This window comes from Rattus rattus, chromosome 3, assembly GCF_011064425.1.
Source record: "Rattus rattus isolate New Zealand chromosome 3, Rrattus_CSIRO_v1, whole genome shotgun sequence".
NCBI lineage: Eukaryota > Metazoa > Chordata > Mammalia > Rodentia > Muridae > Rattus > Rattus rattus.
The window spans coordinates 38,965,717-38,989,996 of NC_046156.1; the positions used below are offsets into that span (position 1 = coordinate 38,965,717).

Sequence of the window (24,280 nt, forward strand, 5' to 3'; positions counted from 1 at the left end):
GCTTCTTATAGTGTAAGAATCACGCAATTAAATTACTTTGGAGTAGAGCAGGAAACGAAGCCTGGGTAAATTCTTGAATAGCAGCAATTCCCCGGGCAAGATCTACATTGCAAAGAGAACAGGAAAGCTATGATCTGGAGGCCCATCGCATAAAATACTATTTCCCATTTCTGTACACAACAGGTCCCGCAGATAATCCTGAGCAATTATGTAACAAACAAAATGAAGATTCCATCTCCTTATGAAACGCCAGGTTGCTGCGATTAGTCTCTGTCTGACCCTGAACTTGCCAGCCACAGGACATAGACGGTGTAAATGGCTTCTCTGGCTGACGCTCAAGCACTTGTTCTTTCCCGTCCTGAGAACTGGCTTTAGATCAGAAGTCAGCCTCCCCACTGTCACTGTTATTGGCGGATCACGTTTTCAGGTGAGGATTTCTGACAGGTTAAGTGAAATACCAAGGCTGTTGATCTAGGACACCTGGATGTCCTTGATGGCTTCTGAAATGTCACCTTGACGCATCCCTTCACGGCAGTCTTTGAAAAAGAAAACTAACCCTATTTCAAAAACCTAACAGTGGTCCTAGACGATGAGAATTCATCTAATCATGCGCACTTCCTCTCAAACGAGTCCCTCCGCTCACTAACCATTGTATTGGGGATGCTTATTTCTTAAAAGCGTCCAGCGTCTGCCTGGAGGAAGCAAAAGATATTAGTACTTACCCCTCATTCTGCCATGCATTCTCAATGACTAGCAAACACTTAAGCGTCTTTAGTGGCTGCTGTTAAAAGATGCTTTCCCATTATTTCTTATTATGGAATTTTCAGTGTGCTTCCAGCTAAACACAAGTTTGGCCCCTTGACCAGGAGCTTTGCTGCTAAAAAGGTGTCTGGTCAGGTTGTTTAATTTATTTATTTTTCTTGGAATTTTATGAGCTCTTCAACAGTTTAGGGGGGAGGGAGTCAAGATTTCATAGGAAATGAAACATTTCTATATGTCACATGAAAAGGAGACATGTTAAAGTTCATCAAAAAATTCAGACTATTTGTAGTGGATTAAGGTAGCATAAAGGATGCTCTCAAAGTCCTACATCAACTGATTTGGGAGTGGTGATGTCTTAGCCAAATTCTAGCTGCCTTCTCTTGTTAGCCTGGCTTGTCTGAATAGAATTGTCCACTTTTCCATTTCAAGTTAATTTTCTTCCTAAAATCCTTTCACTGAATCTTAAGTTAGCCTACAAAGTGGGAGGTTTCTTTATGGCGTCTCCTTGTGTGTAGATTGCCCTTTGTTCTCACTCTTCCCTCTGCTGCCCCCTCCCTACTACCCTCTCATAATTTAAGGTTCCCTTGTTTCCCAGTCAGTCCCAGCATGTCTTCTCTCTGTCTCTTTCCCTTCTCTCCTTCTTTTCTCCCTTCCCCTTTCACCCTCCTTTTCTCTCTCTTCTTCCTTTTCTTTTAAAAGTTGTTTATTGTATGTGTTTATGTATATTCTTGAATGGGGTTATATGCACGGTGTGCATGAAGGCCCCGGACAGCCTGAAGAAGGTATCAAATCCACTGGTATTGGGTTCCAGAGGTTGTGAGCTGCTGTGTGTGTGCTCGGAACTGAATCTGGGTCTCCTGCAAGAGCAGCCAGGTTTCTTCACCCCGAGCCACCTCTCCAGGCCTCACTTCTACTTTACTATTCCATTACCCTTTCTATTTCTTACCTCCCTTAAGCAAAATCATAACATGTAATTTCTTTGACGTTTCCACAGGGTTAGAACTCAAGATGCAACCACCCATAATTTAGCTACACTATAGCATTTTTTTTTATTTTTGTGCCTTAATCCTACTGCACAAAGATGTACAAGGTGAGACTGGCCTCCATGGAACTTTACCTTGGGGTCCAAGTTGTACAGGAAAATGTGTTCTTAGAGCTTTAGTGTGCGAGCTTTTCCCTACTCGCTCTCATTGCTGTACATCTTGGCTGTACTTCCTCTCCTGCCACATACTCTTCCACCCCTGGAGCCTTCCTCAGGAGTGCTGCTCTGGAGCCTTCCTCAGGAGTGTGCTCTGCTCTGGAGCCTTCCTTCCTCAGGAGTGCTGCTCTGGAGCCTTCCTCAGGAGTGCTGCTCTGGAGCCTTCCTCAGGAGTGCTGCTCTGGAGCCTTCCTCAGGAGTGCTGCTCTGGAGCCTTCCTCAGGAGTGCTGCTCTGGAGCCTTCCTCAGGAGTGCTGCTCTGGAGCCTTCCTCAGGAGTGCTGCTCTGGAGCCTTCCTCAGGAGTGCTGCTGCTCTGGAGTGCTGCTCTGGAACCTTCCTCAGGAGTGTTGCTCTGGAGCCTTCCTCAGGAGTGCTGCTCTGGAGCCTTCCTCAGGAGTGCTGCTCTGGAGCCTTCCTCAGGAGTGTTGCCTCTTGTCTTTAGTTGACTCCTGGGCAGTGGGGGACCATTCGGGGAGAAGACCATAGGGCCGTGTGCTGGCTGGTTAGTCATGGCCACACTGATGACAAACGTGTTGTCCGTTTGACTTTGTGAAAGAGACAGCCAGGTAGAACAGGAAGGAGCAGCCTCCTCACTTGACTCCTTTCAAATTGACAGAGCGAATCTTGGGACAGACTGTAAAGTGAAGTAAGAAAAAAGAAAGAAAACCGAGGAGAAAGAAGCCCACAAATTATTGCCATTGTTCCAGACAGAGCTGCTCATTGACAAAACGGATCTACAAATAAAAACATGGCAAATCACTGATTTTGCTACTCTTCATTAAGATGAATAAACTGTTTTATTGGCCGGGGGGGGGGCTTCATAGCTAGGAAGTATGGGAAATAATGCACATTCTTTTTTTCATTAATTCAAATTAATAAAATCTATTCTGGTTATAATGCGGACCTGTGATATATCAAAGTTAGACACCATCTATGTTCGCACTAAGTCTTATTCCTGTCCTTTGGCAGAGGTACTCAATCCGACTGAGACACACAAGGGACATTCTTTGGGAATAGTAGTGTCTTCCTCACTTCAAAATGTTTCATGTACTGCAAAGTTGCCGCCATATGGTCCCCACAAAGGTTCTGCCAAAACTCCCCGGGTTCTCACGAGAGCTCCTTCCTCCTCTGTTCTTTTAAGCTCCTGCTGCGGTGGCAGACATGGGAGAGACAGGCAAGCTGCAAAGGGAAGCGGAGTCAAATTAAAGCCTCACAACCACCAAGGCTCGGCTCCTGGAGTTGCGGATGGGGGTCCCTCCCTCCCTCTGCTTGATGAAGGTGGGTGTGAGATCCCACAGGACTGCCTGGAAGAGAGCCCGTGGAAGTCACTGTATTTTGCTCAGAAGCTGGAGGCGAAGCAGAAGGCAAGTTACAATTCGTCTGTTGCAAGGCCCGGGGTGGGAGGGGAGGTGTGCTGAGAGTTCAGGAGAAGTCTTCAGGGGTTTGACTGTGTAGGGAAAAGGACGCGGTACCCAGAAGTGACCGGGAGTCCACAGAAACCGAGTATGAGCGTGTGAAGCAGAATGCCACGTAGGGATACCACCACTCTGGCTGTGACGGGGAACAGGCTTTGTGCCTGAGCGGGTGCTGGACTGGCTTCTTCTCTTCTTTACACACTCTGAATGTTTGGAGTCCCTTCTGTTTCCCGGGGAAGCTGCATTCCAGCGGCCTTTCCCACCCACCACTCTACAGTCTGTATCTCTAAGCGGGGACAACTTCCTGCTTTTGAAACTTGCAAGTTTCTTTTGAGGGTGAACAGCAGCCTTTCCAGACAGGCTAGTGGTGTCTGTGCATCCCTAACATACTGTACGGCTTGCTAATCTTTGAGTGTCCATTGTGAAACTGAGATTAATGAGTGACTTACCAACTATGCTGTATGGGGACTCACTTTTTAAACTTTGTATGTGTTAGGTTTTTATTTTTAATAACAGTGTACCCAAGTCACCTATTTACACTTTCCTATGACTATTGGGTATAGGTAAGAGGAATTTGTACTTTACGATTCAACATAAAAATTAACTAAAGACAGGAAATCTTTCATCTGGTCTTTCAGACTCCGTGTAGCTTCTAGTTCTGACCTGATGTCATTCCTTCCTTAGTTGTTGTGCTGCTAAGCCCATCCAGAGAAACTCCACCACATATGTCAGAACAAGATAAAGGTCATCAAGGGATTCCCACTGGCCCTCACTGTATCTGTGCCAGCTCCCAGGGTGACCTTTCCCTTCTCTGGGAGACGTTTGTCATCATACTGAACTACGGGGTAGAATTGGCATGTCCTTCTGCCCCTTCTCCTCAGAATCCTGCACAACCTTGGAGCATGGCTCTGTTGCAGGTGGCCTCGGGCTCCTACTGGATTTGACTGGACAGTGAGGTGCTCCCTGTTCCCTCGCCCCTCTCGCGCCTCCCTCCCCCTATTAGAACTGGTTTTGCACTCCTGAAGATGAGATACTAAATACATCCTGGAAGGAGGTAGAAAACAGTAGCACCTTGTGTCTTGACTTCTTCCAAGGAGCGCAAATCCCTTAGACCACCTGGATGTCTTGTCCAATGAGTTACTGTTTTTCAAAATATAGCCCAAGTGGCATCCTTTATAATTAGGGCTTCTGGCTTTCAGTTTAGAGTGATATTTACCAGGAACAGCCTGCCAAAATAAATAAATAAATAAATAAATAAATAAATAAATAAATAAATAAATGGAGACTTACCGTTAAATGTTGATTTAAGTTGGGAGACCGGCTCCAAATTTTGTTAAACCAGTCTTGATCTCCACGGCCTCTGGGCATCTGTTCCAATTTGGTCAAATTGAAATGGGGAGGGACGGTACCAGGCTGACAGCACGGTGATCCAATATCGTAGGAGGAGTTGCTTTTGATGAAAAGAGCCAGGCATAGCCATCTCCAGGTCCTGAGGGTACGTGACCTGGGCTCCACCATCCTCTGGGCTGACCTGAGCCCCTGATTATTTTTATTTTTTGAACTGTAAAAAGCATGTCAAGTTATGTTTGGAGAGCGGGACATTTTGTCTGTTTTCCTTTCATTGTAAGCTTTTTCTCCACCTGTCTGGGTGGACATTTCCACCCCCTTGTGCTGTAGGAAGGGATTCCGTTAAAAGACCAGAGACAATTTCTTCCCTGCTATGAAACAAATTTACCAGTCACTACTCCAAGCTTTTTCCTCATCTATCGAGGGAGCAGATAGGGTCACACAAGACGACGCTCCCGAGTGCACACGCGTGTGAAATATTATTGCTCATCTGTGGGTCTGACACGCGAAGGCAAATAAGAAGGGGGAAGGGTAAAGTTTCCTGGGGGAAACAGAAGAGGTCATTAGAAGAAACTGAACTCCTCCGTTGGGGCAAAGTGCCCGAGATCTATTAGTCTTGACAACCCCACTTATTCTGATGTCTCTCGTCATCTGTGAAGCAAACAGAAGCTGATAAGCGGTGATGAAGCAGGGTACTGGTTTGTATTTCCAGTCTCATAAATATTTCACAATACCATTTTCTTACAATCAGATACGTTAGTTTGCCGAGCCTAGATGTGGCTGGATGTTCGAGCAGTGCTGGTGTTTAACAAAAGCCTTTTGAAGGCAGCAGACACAGGGGTGGGTAAGACTGAGCGTGCCTCTGGTTTGCTTGCCACTCTACCTGGCTTTCAAACGTGTGTGCTAATTCTGGCAAAGAAGTTGGCATTTCACCTCTGGAAACGGCTGCTGTCTACTTGAAGAAATACATTGTTAGACTTCGTGAGGGGGAGGGGTCATCGATCTTAGCCACAGACTCCAATGTCTTCTCATTCTCTTACCCGCCAATGTCCTTGTGTTTCTTTGTACTTCACCCGGAGGATGCTGGAAGCAGGCACCAAAGGGTGATTTTAATTTTCAATAGAACTCTGTCTTGAGAGAACTGCGTTTACCCACCCTCAAGCACAGCCACCTGCAATTTCCAGAGGCCCAGCCTCTCCTAGCCCCTATTGCAGGCTCCAAAAATTCAGCATCCCTCCAGCTAACTCCGCTACCACAGGAAGAGGGCAGCAGGCGTTCTCCCCATGTAATCAAGGCAGAGCGTGCAGACACGACCTGATTAACAGCTCCAGTATTAATTTCTCTTTTTGGTTGCTTGACTCACAGCAAGAACCATGTCAAGGCAGCAGAGAAGCAATTAAATTGATTTTAATCTTTGTCAGAGTAGATAACGTGCTTCTTTCTCTTCTCATTTAAATAATTAGAGATTCAGTAGGTATTATTTCTGGCTTTAAAAAAAATCGGTATCTTAATGTAATAGAACCCTTGTAATTATAAACTTAATGGCTCTTAATAAGTTAATCATGGCTTTTTCACTTAACATGTATTTTTTTCTTATTAAATTTTGTTTGTCAGTGTTGATGCTTTTATTAATGACAGAGAAACACAAAGAATGATGGATAGAAAACAATTCTATCGTTTTTCATCATGAAATCTTTTCAACAATTACCTATTCTTCCCTTTGTGGTGCTCTGGACTTAATTTAAGCAATATTTTCAGATTTTGGGGGCATTTAAGAGATAAACAACACATTTGCTTTAATGGCGATGGAGTCTTTGGCTTCTATGAGAATTTCCTTATAGGACAACGTATGTCTTTAAATTGAGTGGAGTCCCTTGAAACATAACATTGAATGAAAGTCAGAGATAAATGTTTTTTAAAAAAATTACAAGTGGGAAAAGTTTAATTTATTATATTCTCTTTAGTATATAGTCAGATATTGGGGAGTTATCTTGTTTCTCATGGTATTATAAAATAATTTTTAATATGCATTTCAGAGAAAAGGAAATGGGGCAAAATTCACAGATCCGGTGGCCTCCTTCATTGGCTGTGGAATCTGGGCAGCAAGGCATATGTAGCAGATTGCCGTGTACTACATCACAGAGCCGTGGTTAATACCCAAGGGCTGAGTGACTGCGGAGTCCTGATGAAAAGTGCTCCATTCAGACTCTGGTGAAGTAGTGGGTTTTTCTCCAAAAGATTTAGAAGATGCCTAGCACTTGTCTGTCAAGTGACAAGAGAACCTAGCACACCAGATACCGTGAGTCCTGGACCAGGATGATTGACCCTAGAAAGTGACCAAGCCAGTCCAGAGTCACCCCTTCCTTAGGGTTGCAGGGATGCAGTGTTCTGTGAAACTAATTGTTGAAGAGTTGACTCTTGAATTGGAATTTTGAAAAAAGAACAACTGGCGTACCAGAAGTCACAACATGCCACTTCTGTTGGGTAGACACGTGACAACGAGGTACTTGGAATGGTCAGCAATAAAGCAGGCTGGCAGCTTCTCTCTTCCCCTGTGTTTCCTCAGTGTTTGTTTGATCCTCTTGGCTGCACACTGTGTGAAGCACTCATAAGCCAACTCCAACTACTCCCAAAGGGAACTTAGGAGCAGAGGCTGGGCCTGTAATTGGCGGGGACAGAGCAGCTGATCAGCATTGACTTGACAGAAGTGTCTTCGAGGTGGGAAGAAGGGCCCTGAAGCCAGCACTTGCCATTTGAACCCATTGACAGGATGCTTGGGAACGCACCTGGAAATACACACCCGATAGGTAGAAAGGTAGAGGGAACAGAGGTCCGGGCTGTCACTGAGGACATGTGCGCTGTTCTCATCAGGAAACCCCTGTTCATTGGTTGTTAGGCCCCCGGGTAAACATTTTTCAGTGAAGACTCTGGAGCCCAGCATAGTCAAACCCAACATTTCCTGGAAAGAAAGAATTTTATAGTAACATGGAGGCACGTCTGACAGGAGTGTGTTTGTGTGGGTTGGGGGAGACCGAGGGGCTTAGGTCATTTCAGAAAGTTGGAGGCAAGGATGTGAAGGTGACTGAGTTGAGAGCAGGGGAATGTGAGGAACTATTCAGTCCCATCTCCAGGTAGGTGGTTCCTAGACAAGGGCCCTGCAGGAGATGCAAGTAGTTTTATATCCACCCCATTTGACCCTCAGACAAATGTCTTAAATTAGGTAAGGGAGAGCTTATCAAGCGAAAGTCATGGAGCTAGAGCCCTAAAAAGCACAAAAGACTTGAAGACATCGAAGTAGCCCAGCCTCCCAGCATCTGGAGTGAGATGAGAATCAGATGTTTACTTCAAACACAGTATGTCTCTGCATGTCTCTCTGTGGGTAGTGAGAACATGGAAATGTTTTGCAAGATGGGTTAGAAGGTATGAAAACCAATGAAAATGTACACGAGTATCAATACAGTTCTGTCGGGGACTGGAGAGTATCTGCAGAGCAAATTTGTCCTAGTCTGTCTTAATGGTGTCTTTAAAGCAGCAAATGTAAAAGTGAACACTTGAGAAATTTACTTCCTCCTAGATGAGTATTTTCTTCTCTAGTGACCGTAAACCCTCCTCAAGAACATTAAGAACATTAACACTTCTAAAATGATTTAGGTCAACTTTGGGGATCTGTCTTAGTTATCCTTGTGATCTTTCATCTCTAGCATAGTGCCTGGGCTAGAAGATTAGTTCTGAATTCAGCAAATATTTATTAAGTACCTACTATTTATTTATTAAGTACTTATTTATTAAGTACTATGTGTCAGCATTTCTCTGATTATTTAGTGTATGTTCATGTTGATGAAGAAAATAGTTACAAGTTCTAATGCAGCTTGTATTCTGGGGAATTTCATTAGACACATGAGAAGTCAACCAAAATTTTTATATATACATATATATGTGTGTATATATATAAATTTTATACACATATGTGCACATATGTGTATATATAAATTTTATACATATATGTATATATAAATTTTATACATATATATTCAAAATTATATGCACACAGATATGTACATAAGTATTTATTGTGGAGAAAATTAAAGATGGATTGTGGTAAAGACCGTATAGATGTCTTGAATGGTATCAAGGGGGAGCTTCTGAGTCATATTCCACCTGAGATTTGCATGTCAAAGTTCTACTATGTTGGTCTGGGGAGATGGCTCAATGAGTAGAGAGCTTGTTGTGCAAGGGTGAAGAGTTCAGTTTGACAGAATGCATGGAGAGCCAGAGGCATCAGTGCATGTCCTGTATTCTCCGGTTCTTACAGTGAGATGGAGGGTAAGGCAGGAGAGCCAGCTTGTCAAAGGCAGTGGCAAGGAGAAGAAAGGTGAGGATTAGAAGCCGAGGTTGTCTTCTGACCTTTTACACATGTGCCTAGATTTCTGTGCAGAGTCAGAGAAAAAGGCCACATGGGGAAATTCACACTAGGTGGTCTTCATTAGTTACAGAACTTTAGCTAAGAGGCGTGTAGATATAGGTCACAGGACTGAGCACTGCATCAAGGAACTATAATAAATGCCCAGTGCTGCTAATGGATGAGTGGATGGTGAACCTGCATGCGTGCAACACACACACACACACACACACACACACACACATGCACGCACGCACACACACCATTCACTTGCATAGGCACAGAGAATAAACATTTAAACAGTAAAGCCTGCTGTGCTTGAAAAATAGAAAGCGAAACGGAACAGAAAGCCAGACAAGACCTGATGAACAAGGTGTGGGGACAGAGTTGAGTAGAGATGGTCATGTCCTAGGGTGGGGTGAGGGCGGTGTCAAATTTAGTCCACGTTTCGTTGGGGTCCCAGCAAACATCACTGCTGGAAGGAAAATGATCCGAATGAGGTGAAGAATGTCAGCGGAACGTTAGCAGGCACTGGGTCAACACCTTCCAGAGTCTCACCCCGCAGTCTGTTTTTCGTACACATTTAAACACGGTAGAACTTTGGAATAAAATTTCCATGTGATGAATGTGGAGGCAAAGCTTCAGGGATGGCTACATCCAAGCTCCCTAGCAAAGTACATTCTCTATGTAGCGAAGCTCCTGTAAGCTTAGTGATAAGAGTGAGCTCTACTGACTGACAAATGGTGCTCACCGTAAGGGCCTAGGGAGGAAGGATTTGTAATCAGCATAAGGATGGATTCTATTGATGGAGGATGCAAAGTACACCCGGACCCTTTCAAAAGGATGGGCTCTATTTACTGAGAGACAAAGCTCAGGATTAGGACCTTAAACAATGCCCAGGATTCTTGCTGGATTCACGTGAAGGCTGGCTCCATAGAATAACAAAGGATCCCCAGGATGCTAGAGGGCGTCCATTCCAGTCCCTGGGTGAACCTGTGTGGCTAACAATTCTGGATTTTCTAGTGCTTTCTGTGAGTTGTGCCTTCTGCAACGTTGCCAGGGTATGAAAATACAACGCAGCGGGAATTCTCTAAAAACTTTCCTCAAAATTAAAGTGGTTTGCACTCCAGAAACACATGTGAACAGACAACGCACAGGAGGAGAGAGAAGGTTGACATCGCCTGAGCCTGATTCATTTGTACAGCATATGTAAAGAATCATTACAATTCAATAATCAAAAGATGATCCAATGTAAAAATGGGCAAAGTACCTGGACAGGCATTTCTCCAGGGAGAAGCTAGCGATACATGGCCAATAAACAAACAGAAAGATTCTCTTTGTCACTGTATAAGGCTCAGTGATTTGCCAAAGAATGATACCTAAAACTTAAATAGTATGCAAAAGCAAAGAGCATTTTATTATGCAGTAGTCCACTATTTACCAAGATGAAGACTCCTAGGTGGGCTCATAAACCCCAATTAAAGCAGACTAGAGGAATTCCTGGAAGGGTTAGGCGACCTTTATCTTGATTGGTTGGCTCCATCTCTAGGGTGTGCAGATCTTTTGGGATTGGTTAGGGCTCTGGGGATATTCCAGAGCCTTTGCTGAGGGTCCTGGAATCTGTTGCTGACTCACTGCTCTTGGCCCAGGTCAGGTGGCAGGGTAGCTTCTGATTGGCTGCCCTCGGTCTGTGGTTTTGCCAATAGTGGACTTGCCCAGTTCTGGGAAACAGAAATTTAGTCCTGGGCTCCTGAACTGCTGGTTTGAAGCCTGTTATGGAGTCATCCTGTCTCAGTCCTCTCCACTGGTATTTAGAGAAATACAACTAAAAATCATGAGATGCCCTTTCATCCTCACTCAGATGACTAGAACGAGAAAGAAAGTCAAACAATATCAAGTGCTGGTAGGGATCTGAAACACAGGGATTCTCATACACTTCTGAGAATGATAATATTCCTTAATAAGGGCAAGCTAAAACTTGCACGTGTGCACAGGTCACAGCAGAGACGAGGTAGAAACAGTCTAAACACACACGGAGTAACAAATGGATGAATTGTGGTATATACATCTAATTGAATTTTACATGAGAATGAATGAGCTATCAGCTCAAGCCATGACGTGGACAAAACTTGAAAAGATGCTAAGTGTAAGAAGCCACTCCATGAAAGGCTCCATGAAACTCCATCAATATTGAATTTCTGGACCAGGGAAATTCAGAGAGAAAGGAAAAAAAAATACTGCTCTCAGAAGATAGGGGAGTGGGAATATATGGGTTGATATTTATAGAGTACAAGATTTCTTTTTGAGGTAATTGTGTTCTAAAGCTGACTATGGAGATGGTTGCACACTCAAACCAATCGAACTGTATACCTGATAAAAGCATCCTCTGTGACCTGCAGCTTATGTTTTAATAAAACTGTTTTTGAAAATCCACAAAAAAAAAAATCCCCCAAAGCCTAGGAGTATACTTCACATTGACGGAGGACCCCAGGCTCTTGAGTGAAAATGTACGATCTCTAGATCTGACTATGTTTGTACTCAAGAAAAGATCACCAAGGAGGAGATTCTTAGAATATAAAGTTGTCTATCCTCAAATACTGGAAAGGAACAACGCCTTAAACACCACAGGATACCCATAAATATCTAATTTGCACCGCTGCATGATAAAAAAGCCTGTTTCTTCCACTCATTAGCAACATTCAGCAATATCTTCCAGCTTTCACCTGTGAGGGAGGATATTTACATACGCTCTGTGTGCCAACTGCGAAAATCCTGTTTGTTCTTCTCTGTGGCTCTGGTCTACCTGAACTGTGTTTGGAAAGCATGAGGGGAAGAGATGTTCAGGGGCACAGGCAGCAGTGGGGAGTGTGACTACTGTGTGAGAATTCACTTCATTAGTGCATTTGGAAGTATGGATTTCTTCTGACGGAGGCTAGAAATCAGAGTGATTTCAGTTTTAAAATAATATTATGTTCTACCACCAGCAACATGCTTTTTGTGTTTCAGGGGAATCAGTTGTTGAGGAAAAACAACTACAACAAAAACAAAGAAACAAGACAAACCAAAAAAAAACCTCAAAAGACCAATGCAAAGCAAACCCAAAACATATAATTATTTGAGGCAAGGTCCTTCTCTGTAACCATGAACTATTGATACTTGTGATTTAGCTCTCTAATGCTGGGCGTACAAGTATGTAACACCAGACTTGGCCAGAGGCAAATATTAAATCTTAAGACAAGGAAAAAAATTAGCCACATTGGTGGCCTTCGTTGTATCATTTAGTACTTTTCTGCATGGATTTTATAATACTGAATTGGATTTTGGTTGATGGAATTCAAGACATAATCAAGACAACCTTCTGGTGATCAAAACTAAGACACTCCATCAGATAATGGGTGGGTTGTGCTACCTCTAGGCCTGATGTACCCTGGAAGACAGTTTATCAGTGTGGTGCTGTCAGAGGACATTTCCACCTGCCAATAAGAAAGCCGTGAGATTGTGATGGTGATATGGTCAGTGAATATGAAGAGGAAATGGAAAGTCAGATGCTCTTAGTATTTTCTGGTACAGCCTTAAGGCTGCGTTTGGGCAGTAAGACTAGAGCTGTTTGAGTGTGGGGTAGATCTGGAGTTACCTTATATCCTCTACTTCGTTAAGGACATATGAAGCTTTGCATTGGCCAGTCATGGAAGTCAAGTTTATGATCAAATGTATACAAATGACACACACACACACACACACACACACACACACACACACACATACACACACACACACGCAGTGGCTTCTGTGATTTTCTCCTATTCCTTCCTCCTCTTTCTTGCCAACTCAGAGTGGCTTCTCCCTGCCCGTCCAGATTATACAGATGAGTCTGAGATGTCCAAATACCCTACGAACAGTTTTGAACGTGTAAAGTTTGCTTTGAAATCCAAAGTATAGGGTACTGATGCCATCTTCACCACACAGATGGCTCCTGGAACTTTACAACTCAATTTTCTGCTTAAAAGGGTGCCACTTACAAACCAGCAAATTCAGCAAGTGGCTAATTAGCCAAATTAATGAGGGCTTGTTTACTGGAGGTCCCCAGTGCCCTTGGAACTTGGGATGCTTCCTTATTACAATCTGCGAGTGGTTTCTTCCAATTAATTTTTAACATACAGCTCTTTCCCATTAGTAATATGTAATATCCTAATACTTTCAAGGGGTTTCAAGAATTAACTCATTAATCTTTATTGGGAACCACTAGAAGACTAAACAAAACAAAAAAAACCAATTAATAATGTTTCATTGTTTGTTTACTTACCTATTCATTTTGATTAGCACTAATTTGGGCATATTTTATGCGTTTTAATCTATAGATCAGAAGGAAAATTTGTAAAAAGCAAGCATTAAAATTCCATTCTGAACACAGGAGGGAGGAAATACATATAAGTGTCAAAAGGAATTGCTCTTTACCACAGAATAAGTAATAATGAAGTCAAGAAAAGTCAATCTTCTCACTTCTTGATTCTGCTGGATTGTCTAGAAGAGGCAGGTCCAAGGAGACGGCCATGTATGGATAGAAGTAGAGGACCCAGTCACTATGCTGGTAAGGGCATGTGGACACCAGAGTGCTTCAAGTAGTCCTAATCCTACAGAAGTGGCCTTGGTCCCATGACTGTTCTCTGTCTTAGCTGGCAGGCTTTTGTGGCATCCTCTGAAATATGTAAGCATAGCTCTCAACCATTCCCCCCAACTTGAATGCTCCAAGATGCAGATGATGACGTCACTGGGCAGACACCAGCACAGTGTATCATTTGTGCTTTCTCGAACCAGTGGAGCTGAACCTGGGATGGTCAAGGGAAAGTGTGTTAGAATGTGTGGCAGAGCTGTGAGGGGTTGCTAAGCAGTGGTATCTGAGGCCTCAGTAGTCTTCTCCTTTGAAAGCATTCTTAAGGCTGGGACAGTCTAAGCTTATGACCGGGGCAATAGTTCAGGAGTACATGAGATGCTCCCATTGTCCTGATAACAGAAACAGTATGGCCACAAGCATGCAACTCCAACCTAGGAAAGCCATGGACAGGTCAATCCAACTTCTGGAGAATTGTGCTGGTATACACCCACGGAAAAAAGGGCTCCCCAGAGATGTGGGTCAGGATTCATCTCCTCTCCCAATGTATCCAGAAGGCAGTATGTGGAGTCAACAGGATCTGCACACATAACATTTAATGAGATTTTTGAGGACTTATTAGGACCTGTTAACTTTTCCTTTCCTTTATTTTTGTAGTGTTAAGGTTTGAGCCTAGGACCTTATGTGCACTAGGCAAGTGCTATACCACTATGCTATATTTCCTTCTCATATACGTATGAATGTGTATTGTTTTGAACCAGGATCTTGCTAAATTAGTCAGTTTGACTGTAACTCAGTTTGTAGCTCAGGCTGGCCTTGTCTTGGATCTTCTTGCTTCCACTGCTGAGTAGCAGGAATTGCAAGTCTATAACAATAAGCCTGGTTTGTTACTATGCTCGTCTATCCCTTTTAGAGTAGAAATGCCTACTCTATATTCGTCTGTTGTATTTTGGAAGTGCATAACATTTGATTTCACAGGCTTAAAGTTAGAGGAAAAATGTACCCCTAGATGGACAGTGCCTTGCGTCTCATGTTTGATATAGGTGAAATTTGGAGGAGACCCTGGATGTTATTTTTGCATGGGAGCTGGAAAAAGGTAAGGCTTGCTGAACTACTGGGTTGTATAGTTATGGTTTGTGTGTGAGGCCATGGATTTTAGGAAGCCAGGGGTAGATGTCTCTCATCTGAATGTTTGTGCTTTCCCAAAGTTCATTCACTGAAATTTTATATCTGTTATAATTGTGTAGGTTTAGATTTTTCAAATCCTACTTTAATAAGGATTCTCAAACACTTTGACCCCCACTTCTAAAGGTAAGGGAGAAAAGATGATAAATTTGACAAGGGGATGTGACCTGTTTAGAAATAGTTCTTTGGGGTGATTTCATTCTCTGTCAGGATAGCAGTAGTCCAGTTCAGTAGTGTCAGGATACCGATAGTCCAGTTCAAAAGTGTCACCAAACACAGATTAGCAACAATGGCACGATCCAGCAGAAACCAACAGACCTCTGCCAAAAAGACATAAGTCATTGGGAGCAACTGGAACCAACCAGAATGCCAGGAGTTCTCTGTTGTGCCTCTCTCAATGAAGTGAAGACCAGCAAAGATTTGAGACCAACTATGCAAGCTCCCCATCACTGTCTGTTGAGTCCCACTTATTCTCTCTCCAAACATTAAGTGTTCTCCCATGGGTCTCCCCTCAGCAAAACATCATAGGAGTCTGTATCCCATGATACAAACAGAAACTTCCACTTCATAATCGTATTAAGGTAAGAGCCTGGAAGATGATGGTCACGGGGGGACCATCATGTGGGAGTAAGTGGTCACATGAAAGAACCCAAAGGGAGTTTGTTTACTCCTTCAGCCACATGGCAAGCACAAGTAGGCTATGCATATGTCACTGAGGTTCTGAATCCTGAGTGGTGAGTACAGGAGGTGGATCTAGGAGGCAGAAAACCAGCTCCTGCTTCCCATGGACTCTATTGGCACCTTGATCTTGGATCTTCAACTCTTTAGACAACAGCTTTGGGTTACTTACACTTTTCAAGTCTAAGACATTTCCTGACAGCTTCTCAAACTGACAGAAAGAACTTTCTTCAGTTGAATTTCCACCCTCTGATCTTCAGCTGATTCTCTACCCATTGGAACTTCTTAGAGTGTAGGTTGTTCAGAAGTCACAAGTTATATGAAACTTTAATAATCCACTAGTTTAGCTCAGTAGATAGTTTTCTATGTTATTATTATTCAAAGAAAAAAATAACCCAAGAATATTCCTAGTTTTCTCCATTTACTAACCCTGAAAAAAAAAAAACCTTGGTTTTCTTCCTTGCTTGGGTAGTTTTTTTGCTACCCCCTCTCATCACCTGAGAGTTTCTCCTAGGGCCCAAAGAGAAAGGTTTTGTGGGGTTTATTATGTAGAATGAAGAGACACAGACGGAAAGGAAAAATTAAGTGGCATGCTTAGACCTAGAAGAGGAAGAAATCCTTTTAGAATTAAAAAAAATTTTTTTGAGAACATTATTAGGGGCATCCTAAATTTTGAAGAAATGTAAGTTTTAGAAAGCATGAAAGACTAGGAAGATCGCTTAACATGTAAGGCACTTGCCCCACTAGTGTGATGACTAAAATTTTGTTCTTTTTCACCTACGCAGTGTTGAGTGGGCAGTCTACTGTAATCTCACTTAGGAGAGAGAGACAGGATCCCAGGGGGAAGCCAGTCTAGTCAAATCTGCAAGCTCTGGGTCAAGTGAGGGGCCTGACTTCAATATATATGCAGAGAGGAGTCAAAGAAGATGTCTAATATCAAGCTCTGATCTCCACACAGATGTGTACACACAGGAACCTACACCCGCGTACCTACATTCATCCACACACATGAGCACACATGCACATATGCATGTGCATCATGACACACATACAAATAAATACCGACATGTAACTGGATTATTGGTCATCTGTACGTGAATTTAGGGCATCTGAAGCAAGTGGTTTTGTTCCTTTCCGGATGTTGGATTGCATTTTGTTGACTCTGCAGGGCTGAGACTTAAGTAAGATCACATGTATGACCTTGAGCATGCTAACATGTGTGTGAATGCCAAGTATAATTTAACTTTAAAGGACTGATTCCCTCCCCCTTCCCCTCCATCTTGTTTCTGAGATTCAAAGTCAAATTTTTATTCTGCACTCTTTCAAATTCATTTCTCAGGACTTTGTTCTAGAGTTTCCTTCCTGGTAAAACCATCCCAGCCTTTCTCCTTTCCTGGGTGATGCGGGCGATGCGGGCGATGCGGGTGATGATGCGGGTGATGATGCGGGTGATGATGGTGATGCTGGTGATGCTGGTGATGTGGGTGATGCGGGTGATGCTGGGTGATGCGGGTGATGTGGGTGATGCGGGTGATGTGGGTGATGCGGGTGATGCTGACGCTTCATCTGTTAGATCTCACTACTGTCTTGACAGATTTCTCTCATTGATCCAATCACTCTTGCCTTGTTTTCTTGGCCACCTCAACTGGCAATCTGTTCTGCAAGGCAGGAACCACGGTTGTAGCCCCAGAGCCTGGTACACTTAGGTACTCAGTGTCTGGCTGTTGAACAAGCAGTATCGTGGTGAATTCTCCCAGGAGTTGCTACTTACATTTCATTCTGTGCCTATGGATGACCATGTTTTAAAAATGTTTCTTTTCAATGGGAGTAAAAAAAAACCTTATAAAGGTCCCAGCAGGTTCCCTGCTAACCCCAGAGCTTGTACTCTGCAGACTGTATAGTAATAAAAGCTGGCTTGGGAGACAGGAGGCAAAACATCACACAGGATGTTAATGTGTATGTTCTAATTTCTATGCTGGGCGGAGGAATCCCTGTTGCTTAGTGTATTTTAAACAAGCGAGCAAGCAAGCAAACAAACAAATGTAAAACAAATGAGAACCATGTGTGACTTAATGGCAAAAAGTACCATAAGCCAAGGGTCTTTTATGAAGACTATCCAGGAGTTGTAATGTAATGGGACAAAAGATTATAATTAGATATGGAATACTGTTCGTTTATTACTCCTGCATGTCTGAGATTCCTGCTGTGTTCTTCTGATAACTAACTTATGAAGTAGTCATGAATAATAGTGTTTGGTATTTTTTCTTTTCCCATTTTTTTGGCACACACATGTTGCATGTGTATGTTTGAATGTGTGTGAGCATACCTGTGTGTCTGAGAGAGAATGTGCATGCATGTGTATGCACGTGCATGGGGAAGCCTGAGGTCAATGTCAGGGATCTTCACTAACCACTATTCCGTGGTATTCACTGAGGCAGGGTCTCTCAGTCAAGCCTAGAGCTTGTCAATATGGCTACTGTGGCTAGCCAGCTTGTTCCAGGAAACCTCTGCCTTTGTCTTCTGAAGCTGAAACTGTAGGTGTAATACCATGGCCAGCAGGAATTTACATGGGTTCTGGAGATCCAAATTCAGGTCCTTATAAGTGCGAGGCAACAGCTTTTACTACTGACCCATCTTATGAGTCCCAGTGGGGTAGTATTTTAAGTGCTAGCTTTTCATGCCTAGATACCTAGGGAGAAAAGTATTCATATTTCATATAAAGATCTAGTTTTTTAAATGTTTTTTTAAGTCTTAAAAATTGTGTGTGTATGTCCCTATGTGTGAGTATACTCAAATATGGGCAGGTATCGGTACAGTCCAGAAGAGGACATTTGGATCTGGAGTTACAAGGCAGTTGGAAGCTGTCCAAACTCTGTGTTAGGATCAAAGCCCAGTCCTCTCAGAAAGAGCAATAAGAGCCTTTAACTATGGCGCCATCTTTCTAGCCCTGGATATTCCTTAACAATGATCTATGGCAGGCGATCTTGGAATTCTAGTATGCCTACACATAACTGGAAGGTCTAGATGTTTTAACAATTTGAATGTCTGGAACTATCTCTCAACAAACTCTGAATTAATTGGATTTGGTTGCATGGTTTCCAGAAAATTATTTTGTGATTGATCATTTTGGGGATATTTTGATGCATGTGACCCAAGACAAATATTTCAAGATATGACTTTGGTCATGTTCTTTTGTACCTTCAAGATAAGCTGCAGACTTCTCAGTGTTGTAGAGATTGACAAGGAGCCTGGAGATGCTCCCAAGAAGAGCATCAGAAATAGTGAGACTCATGGAAAGATTGATTAGAGGTATTTACTGGGTTTAAAGGCTCTAACTGTGCCTAATCCTTAAAGCTTGGCTCAGCAACAGCTAATGGGAGAGGCAGTAATGCTATACAAATATTTGAACAGCATAAGCATCAAAGATGGAGGGGAAATTATTTAGTTTGTTAGAAGACAGTATGAATAAGAGTAGCTAAAAATGACCTCCAGGCTAAAAGGAGGATTAGCTGCCAAAAGCAAAGCGATTAGGTTTCAGAGCAGACTCTTAACAGAAGTGATAAATCAATAGACATAAACGTGTAAAGACATTGATCAACAAATGAGTTCATTTCATTATCTTTTAAAGAACAGGGAAGGATCGACTCTAAGTTTACGCTTTCTCCAGTGTTGCTAGGCTACTCACCTGGCTCTCCCATTTCTTCTCACACTTGTTCTTGTTAGGGTCTTGGCCAGCTTCGATTCTTCAAACTGGAAGACTTTTTACTTCTTTTACTTAATTCAAATATTTACTATCATCCGTTTGAGGGTTTCTTAAGGTACGATTGTAGGTTCTGGGTAGGAAGTCTGAGCTATGTCCTTAGGAAGTTGTTATTCTAAAATATTGCCATGGTTTCCAACTCTTCCTAACTGGAATTGGTTGAATTGTTTGCCCATCTTTGTCCCACTAGGGAGGGTCAAACAGTCCTTTACTTTGAACTAACCCACAAGGCAAGCCACGAGGTCAAACAGAGTTACAGAAGTTAGCAAGCGTGAGCCTTTCTCTAGTTGCTGGTTTTATCCTCCACCCCCTACTACCTCCCTCTACTCCCTTTATTATGAACTCAGTCAAATCTTCATTCAACTTGGCCACAGCTCACCTCTATCTCTGTTTTTACACTGTGGAAGGACCTATAAGTAAGCAGGTTGGGTTGTGTCCTTGAGTGCTTCGTGCTGCTCTCAGAACCGGCAGCTCTTGAGTAGACAGACGGGAAAGATGACAATTGTCAGGTGAAAGAAGAAGGCAAGATCCTCAGACGGGAAATATAGTACTATTTCTTGCCTAAACAAGAACTAAGCAGCAGCAGCAACAGCAACAACAACGATGACAACAACAACAACAACAACAACAACAACAACCCATGACCTGTTCACCTGTTCTTTCTGCTTTCTGGACTTCTCTTTCCACTTCTGGTTGCATTGTAATTCTTCATGACCATCTTTCAAGGTTGATTGTCACTTACACACACACACACACACACACACACACACACACACACACCATACCACTTACTCTTACCCATGGCCAAATGGTCCACGAAGGGGTAGCAGGAAGTGATTGGAAGTGGGCAGGGGTCTGGTTGCTTCTTAAATAAGGGTGGTCTTTCAGAACCACCCTGGACTTGATCCTGCTTCTCCTTGGCTCTCCTCTCATGAAGTGGCCTCTGGGCTGCTGCTTCTCCATCTGTTTGAACATGGAGCTCTTTGTTGTCATTGCTGGCTGAGACACAGCCCTGACACTTTACATGAGTCATTTTCTTTAATTTTCATCACGATCACCTATGAGCCTCCAGCCTCCCGCAGCTGGCAAAAAATAAATATGGCCTATACCGTATAGAGATCTGCCATTTCTGATTTCTAGATATTTTTTCTTGTAAAAGGACAAAGTAACCCGGAGCACAAATACTGGGCTTTGGGATTTAAAAAGAAGTTTAAAAAGATGTTTTGTGCCTTGGACTTAGATCCATGATCATCTTGACTGAATGGAAGCACTGAGCCAATCTTTGTGAAGGGAACACATGCAGATGTTTTACAGTGGTGAATGAGGTGCACACAACCTTCCCTGACCCATCTCTCTCGAATACTTCCATAAGCTGCATAGGAAGGAAGATCTCTGGTGCTAAATGTTAAGTGTGGACTGTACCATGCACTGCCATGGCGAAACCTGCTCATGGTGATCAAGCACCTGAAATTTAATTACTTTGGACCGAGATAAGCTACTAAGTGTACAATAGGCACTGGATTAAAATTATAGGAAGAAAGAATGTAAAAAATATTATTGATAAGCTGTATGTCGCTTTCACAGGAAAATAACAGTTTAGAAACATTGGGGTCAAATCATCTCAGTAGTATTAGCTTCATTCTCTGTGGCTACTGGGTAATTTAAATTATGCATGCACTTGCAGACATTTCTGTGGCAAAGTGTTGTACTAGAGGAAAGATATCTAAAAATATGTGCTTTTAATTAACTGCACATCACAGTCCTACAGCTCCTTTATTTGTATTTTTTCCTGGACTGCTTATGTCTACCATTTAAGCTAGTTTAGAATTAAGTCGTCAACTTTGCTTTAAAAACATCTGGCATGGAACACCCGGCGTCATTATTTTTCTGCCATGACCATGTTGCTATAGGAGCAAAGTTATGCTACAATAAAGCACAACTTGAGCTAATAACTTGTATATGAAAATAGTTACATCTTCATTGTGCAAGCCACAAGGCACCTATACAGTTTCATAGCAAACACTAATCTCTTTTATAATGATGCTTGCTTATTCATTTGGCATGCCTTTATTATTATTAATACAGCAACGAACATTCTCTGCATATCAGAACGCAAGTATCTATTTTAGATAATCAAACTTATAAATCTTGTGACTGCTTTACATATAGCCAATTAAGTCCCCTTCCTCAGAATCTCTGTAGACCACATGATCCAAAAAAGGATGGCCAGATATCTTTACAGTGCTTCTGACAGTCAGGGGAGCTGAGGAGACGAGTGGAGAGGCACGCATGATTCAGTTGCCCAGCATCCTGCTCATTTTAAACAATAGGAAATGTTTCTCAGTTTTGAAACTTAGAATCTCTTCATCCACCATGTCAAATTGCTTGGCACACGTCAGTGGAATGCTTCCTCACACATGAGCAGACTCCTTTAGAAGTCTGATGTTCTAATCTGACAAGGATTTTTTAAATAAAAAAAATCAGGATATACTGTCTATGCCTCATAAACTATTCTAATGGCGTTTCATACTGTCTATGCATTTTGCTTTCTCTGTAGCTTACAAGTCCACTGTGGTGATGGTGGTGGTGGTGGTGGTGGTGGTATGTGTGTGTGACAGAGAGAGAGAGGAGAGAGAGAGAGAGAGAGAGAGAGGGAGAGAGACAGAGAGACAGAGAGAGAGAGAGACAGAGAGACAGAGACAGAGACAGAGAGAGAGACAGAGACAGAGACAGAGAGAGAGAGAGAGAGAGAGAGACAGACAGAGAGAGAGACACAGAGGAGACAGAAAGAGACAGAGACAGAGAGAGAGACAGAGAGAGAGAGACAGAGAGACAGAGAGAGAGAGAGAGACAGAGAGACAGAGAGAGAATATTTATAAAATCGTGGAGCATTCAGTGTAGACAACAGGGAAATTATTACCATGGGTGGTTTTTTATTTTCATTAACTATTTTTTAGCTTTACATAAATATATGAGTATAAATACGAAAATTCCCTTGTTATATTTGTAACTAAAGGTATAAACCACATATAAGCCCTACCTATCCACTCAAAGAAATTCAGAACCACTCACTGAGCAGAGAGCTGGAGACGATATACCAGAATCACTGGGAGTTGCTTCAGTCCTACAAAACATAGACCTTTAGAAATGCAATATTTTTCAAATAAATATTCTTGGTCATGATTTTTAACCACAGTTTGATTGTTATTATTTAAATGTGTATTGAATGATCTCCTGTATCACTATCTATAAAATATATATTTTGGAAAGGTAGAAGTATGTCTGTATGTGTGTGTATGTGTATGTGTATGTGTATGTGTATGTGTATGTGTATGTGTATGTGTATGTGTATGTGTATGTGTGAGTGCATGTGTCTTTCTCTGTGTTCATGAGTGTGTATTCCTAATGAAGCCCTAGTATCTAAAATTTAGTATGGTTCTTGCTGACATTTTCAGACATGCTTACTGTTTTGTTACTCCTCTCCCTTCTGTGTTTATTTCCCTCTCCTTTCCTTATTTAACCCCCCATTGGCCCATTTTCTCCTTCAGGCCATTTGTGCCCTAGTGCCACCCCGCTATTGCTCTGCTAGTTCCTGCAGCGGTCCCCGCTTACTTTCCTAGTTACTGAGTCATTTCAGGTTATAGATTCCATCTAAAAACATGGAACTAGGTACACCAGATGGGAGAGATCAAGTGACATTTGCCTTCCAGGTCTGGGTTTCCTCACTCAGTAGGATATTCCTAGTTTTTTTCTATTTATCTTCAAATTTTATAATTTAGTTTTTTTGTTCCAGATAAATAGTGTCCCATGGTGTCTGTGTACCACTGTGTCTTCTTCCTTTCTCTGTCAGTGAAGGGATTGGGGGAGGAAGGCGAGAACGGACAGTGAAGGGAGAGGTTGTTCTGTTACCTACAGTTTGGATCTTCCTTGATGGGCATAGTTCTTCTCTATAGTAAATGGATCTAATTCTGCCCAGGCATTTCCAGACAAGAAAGCAAGAACATGTTCAGTGGATTCTTTCTTACCCACGCAGCATAGGTCAGCTAGTGGAGATAATTCAAAGTCTTGGGCCTGGGGATTAAAGCAACTTCAGGTGAGTTGTGGTCCCCAGCTTTTGTCTTTTCTGTTGCTTTAGGGAAGCATGTTCAGGGGGGTCAAGCAAATGGAACGGGTGTGGCTTGTGTCAGTCACAATGACTCGTGTGTTACTACTGCCACCGACACTCTTCCACTCACTCCCATGTCTCTTCTTTCCCTTATCCGTCCTTAATTCCATGACCATTTCAAATAAGCCATTTAGAAGAGATTACTGGGGCATACAGCTGGAATTCTCTGAGTGTTTTCTTGCCGCCCTATTCAAATTATTTGGCTCAGCTCTTTTTAAATATAGCTTGTAGCCCGTCGGCTCTCAGACAGAATAATATCAAACCGCTCCTCTACTCTGTTTTAATTCAATTGCACAGGACATAGTGTAATGAGCTTGGAAACCAGATTGAAAAAAAAAAAAATAGAGCAACAGAGACAGACAGTACCTTTGCGTTTATGTTATGCCTTATAAATTTCAGTTACTCTGATTGGCTTCATTTTAACTGAGAAAAATATAATCCACCATAGATGGCTATCAGTGCTCAAAGTCAGCTGAGACTACCTGCGATGGTATTCAGTAATTACAGCCTTGCAGTTTCTGGGAGATTCCATCCCCACCAGACCGGCTGTCTCATGTCCCCATTTATAACACTGTTCATTATATTCAACCCACTGCCATCACTCTGGAGCCTTCAAAGTTGTTCTGGAGGCTACCTTACTGTAGGACATGGATAATGAAATAGTTAGATGTGACTTGTATTATAATTGCCTCACCTAACCCCATTTAGCTTGAAAAGTAGACTTAATAAAAGCGGGAGTGAAAGGCACTTTATGTTTTTAA

At 42.5% G+C, this 24,280-nt stretch overlaps 1 protein-coding gene across 5 annotated transcripts in view; it reads left to right on the forward strand.

The window, feature by feature from the left end:
* Window positions 1-2,787: 2,787 nt before the first annotated feature.
* Window positions 2,788-24,280, forward strand: part of LOC116896315 — a 153,742-nt gene continuing 132,249 nt past the window's right edge. For 3 of the 5 annotated variants that reach the window (XR_004387324.1, XR_004387325.1, XM_032897408.1), the window contains exon 1: window positions 2,795-3,325. Coding sequence is in view for 2 of the 5 variants with exons in the window: in XM_032897408.1 (XP_032753299.1) it covers window positions 2,858-3,325 (468 nt within the window). In the remaining 3 variants the exon portion in view is untranslated. Of the gene's footprint in view, window positions 3,326-24,280 lie in introns of all 5 variants that reach the window. The other 2 variants (XM_032897407.1, XR_004387326.1) reach the window with 2 other exon arrangements.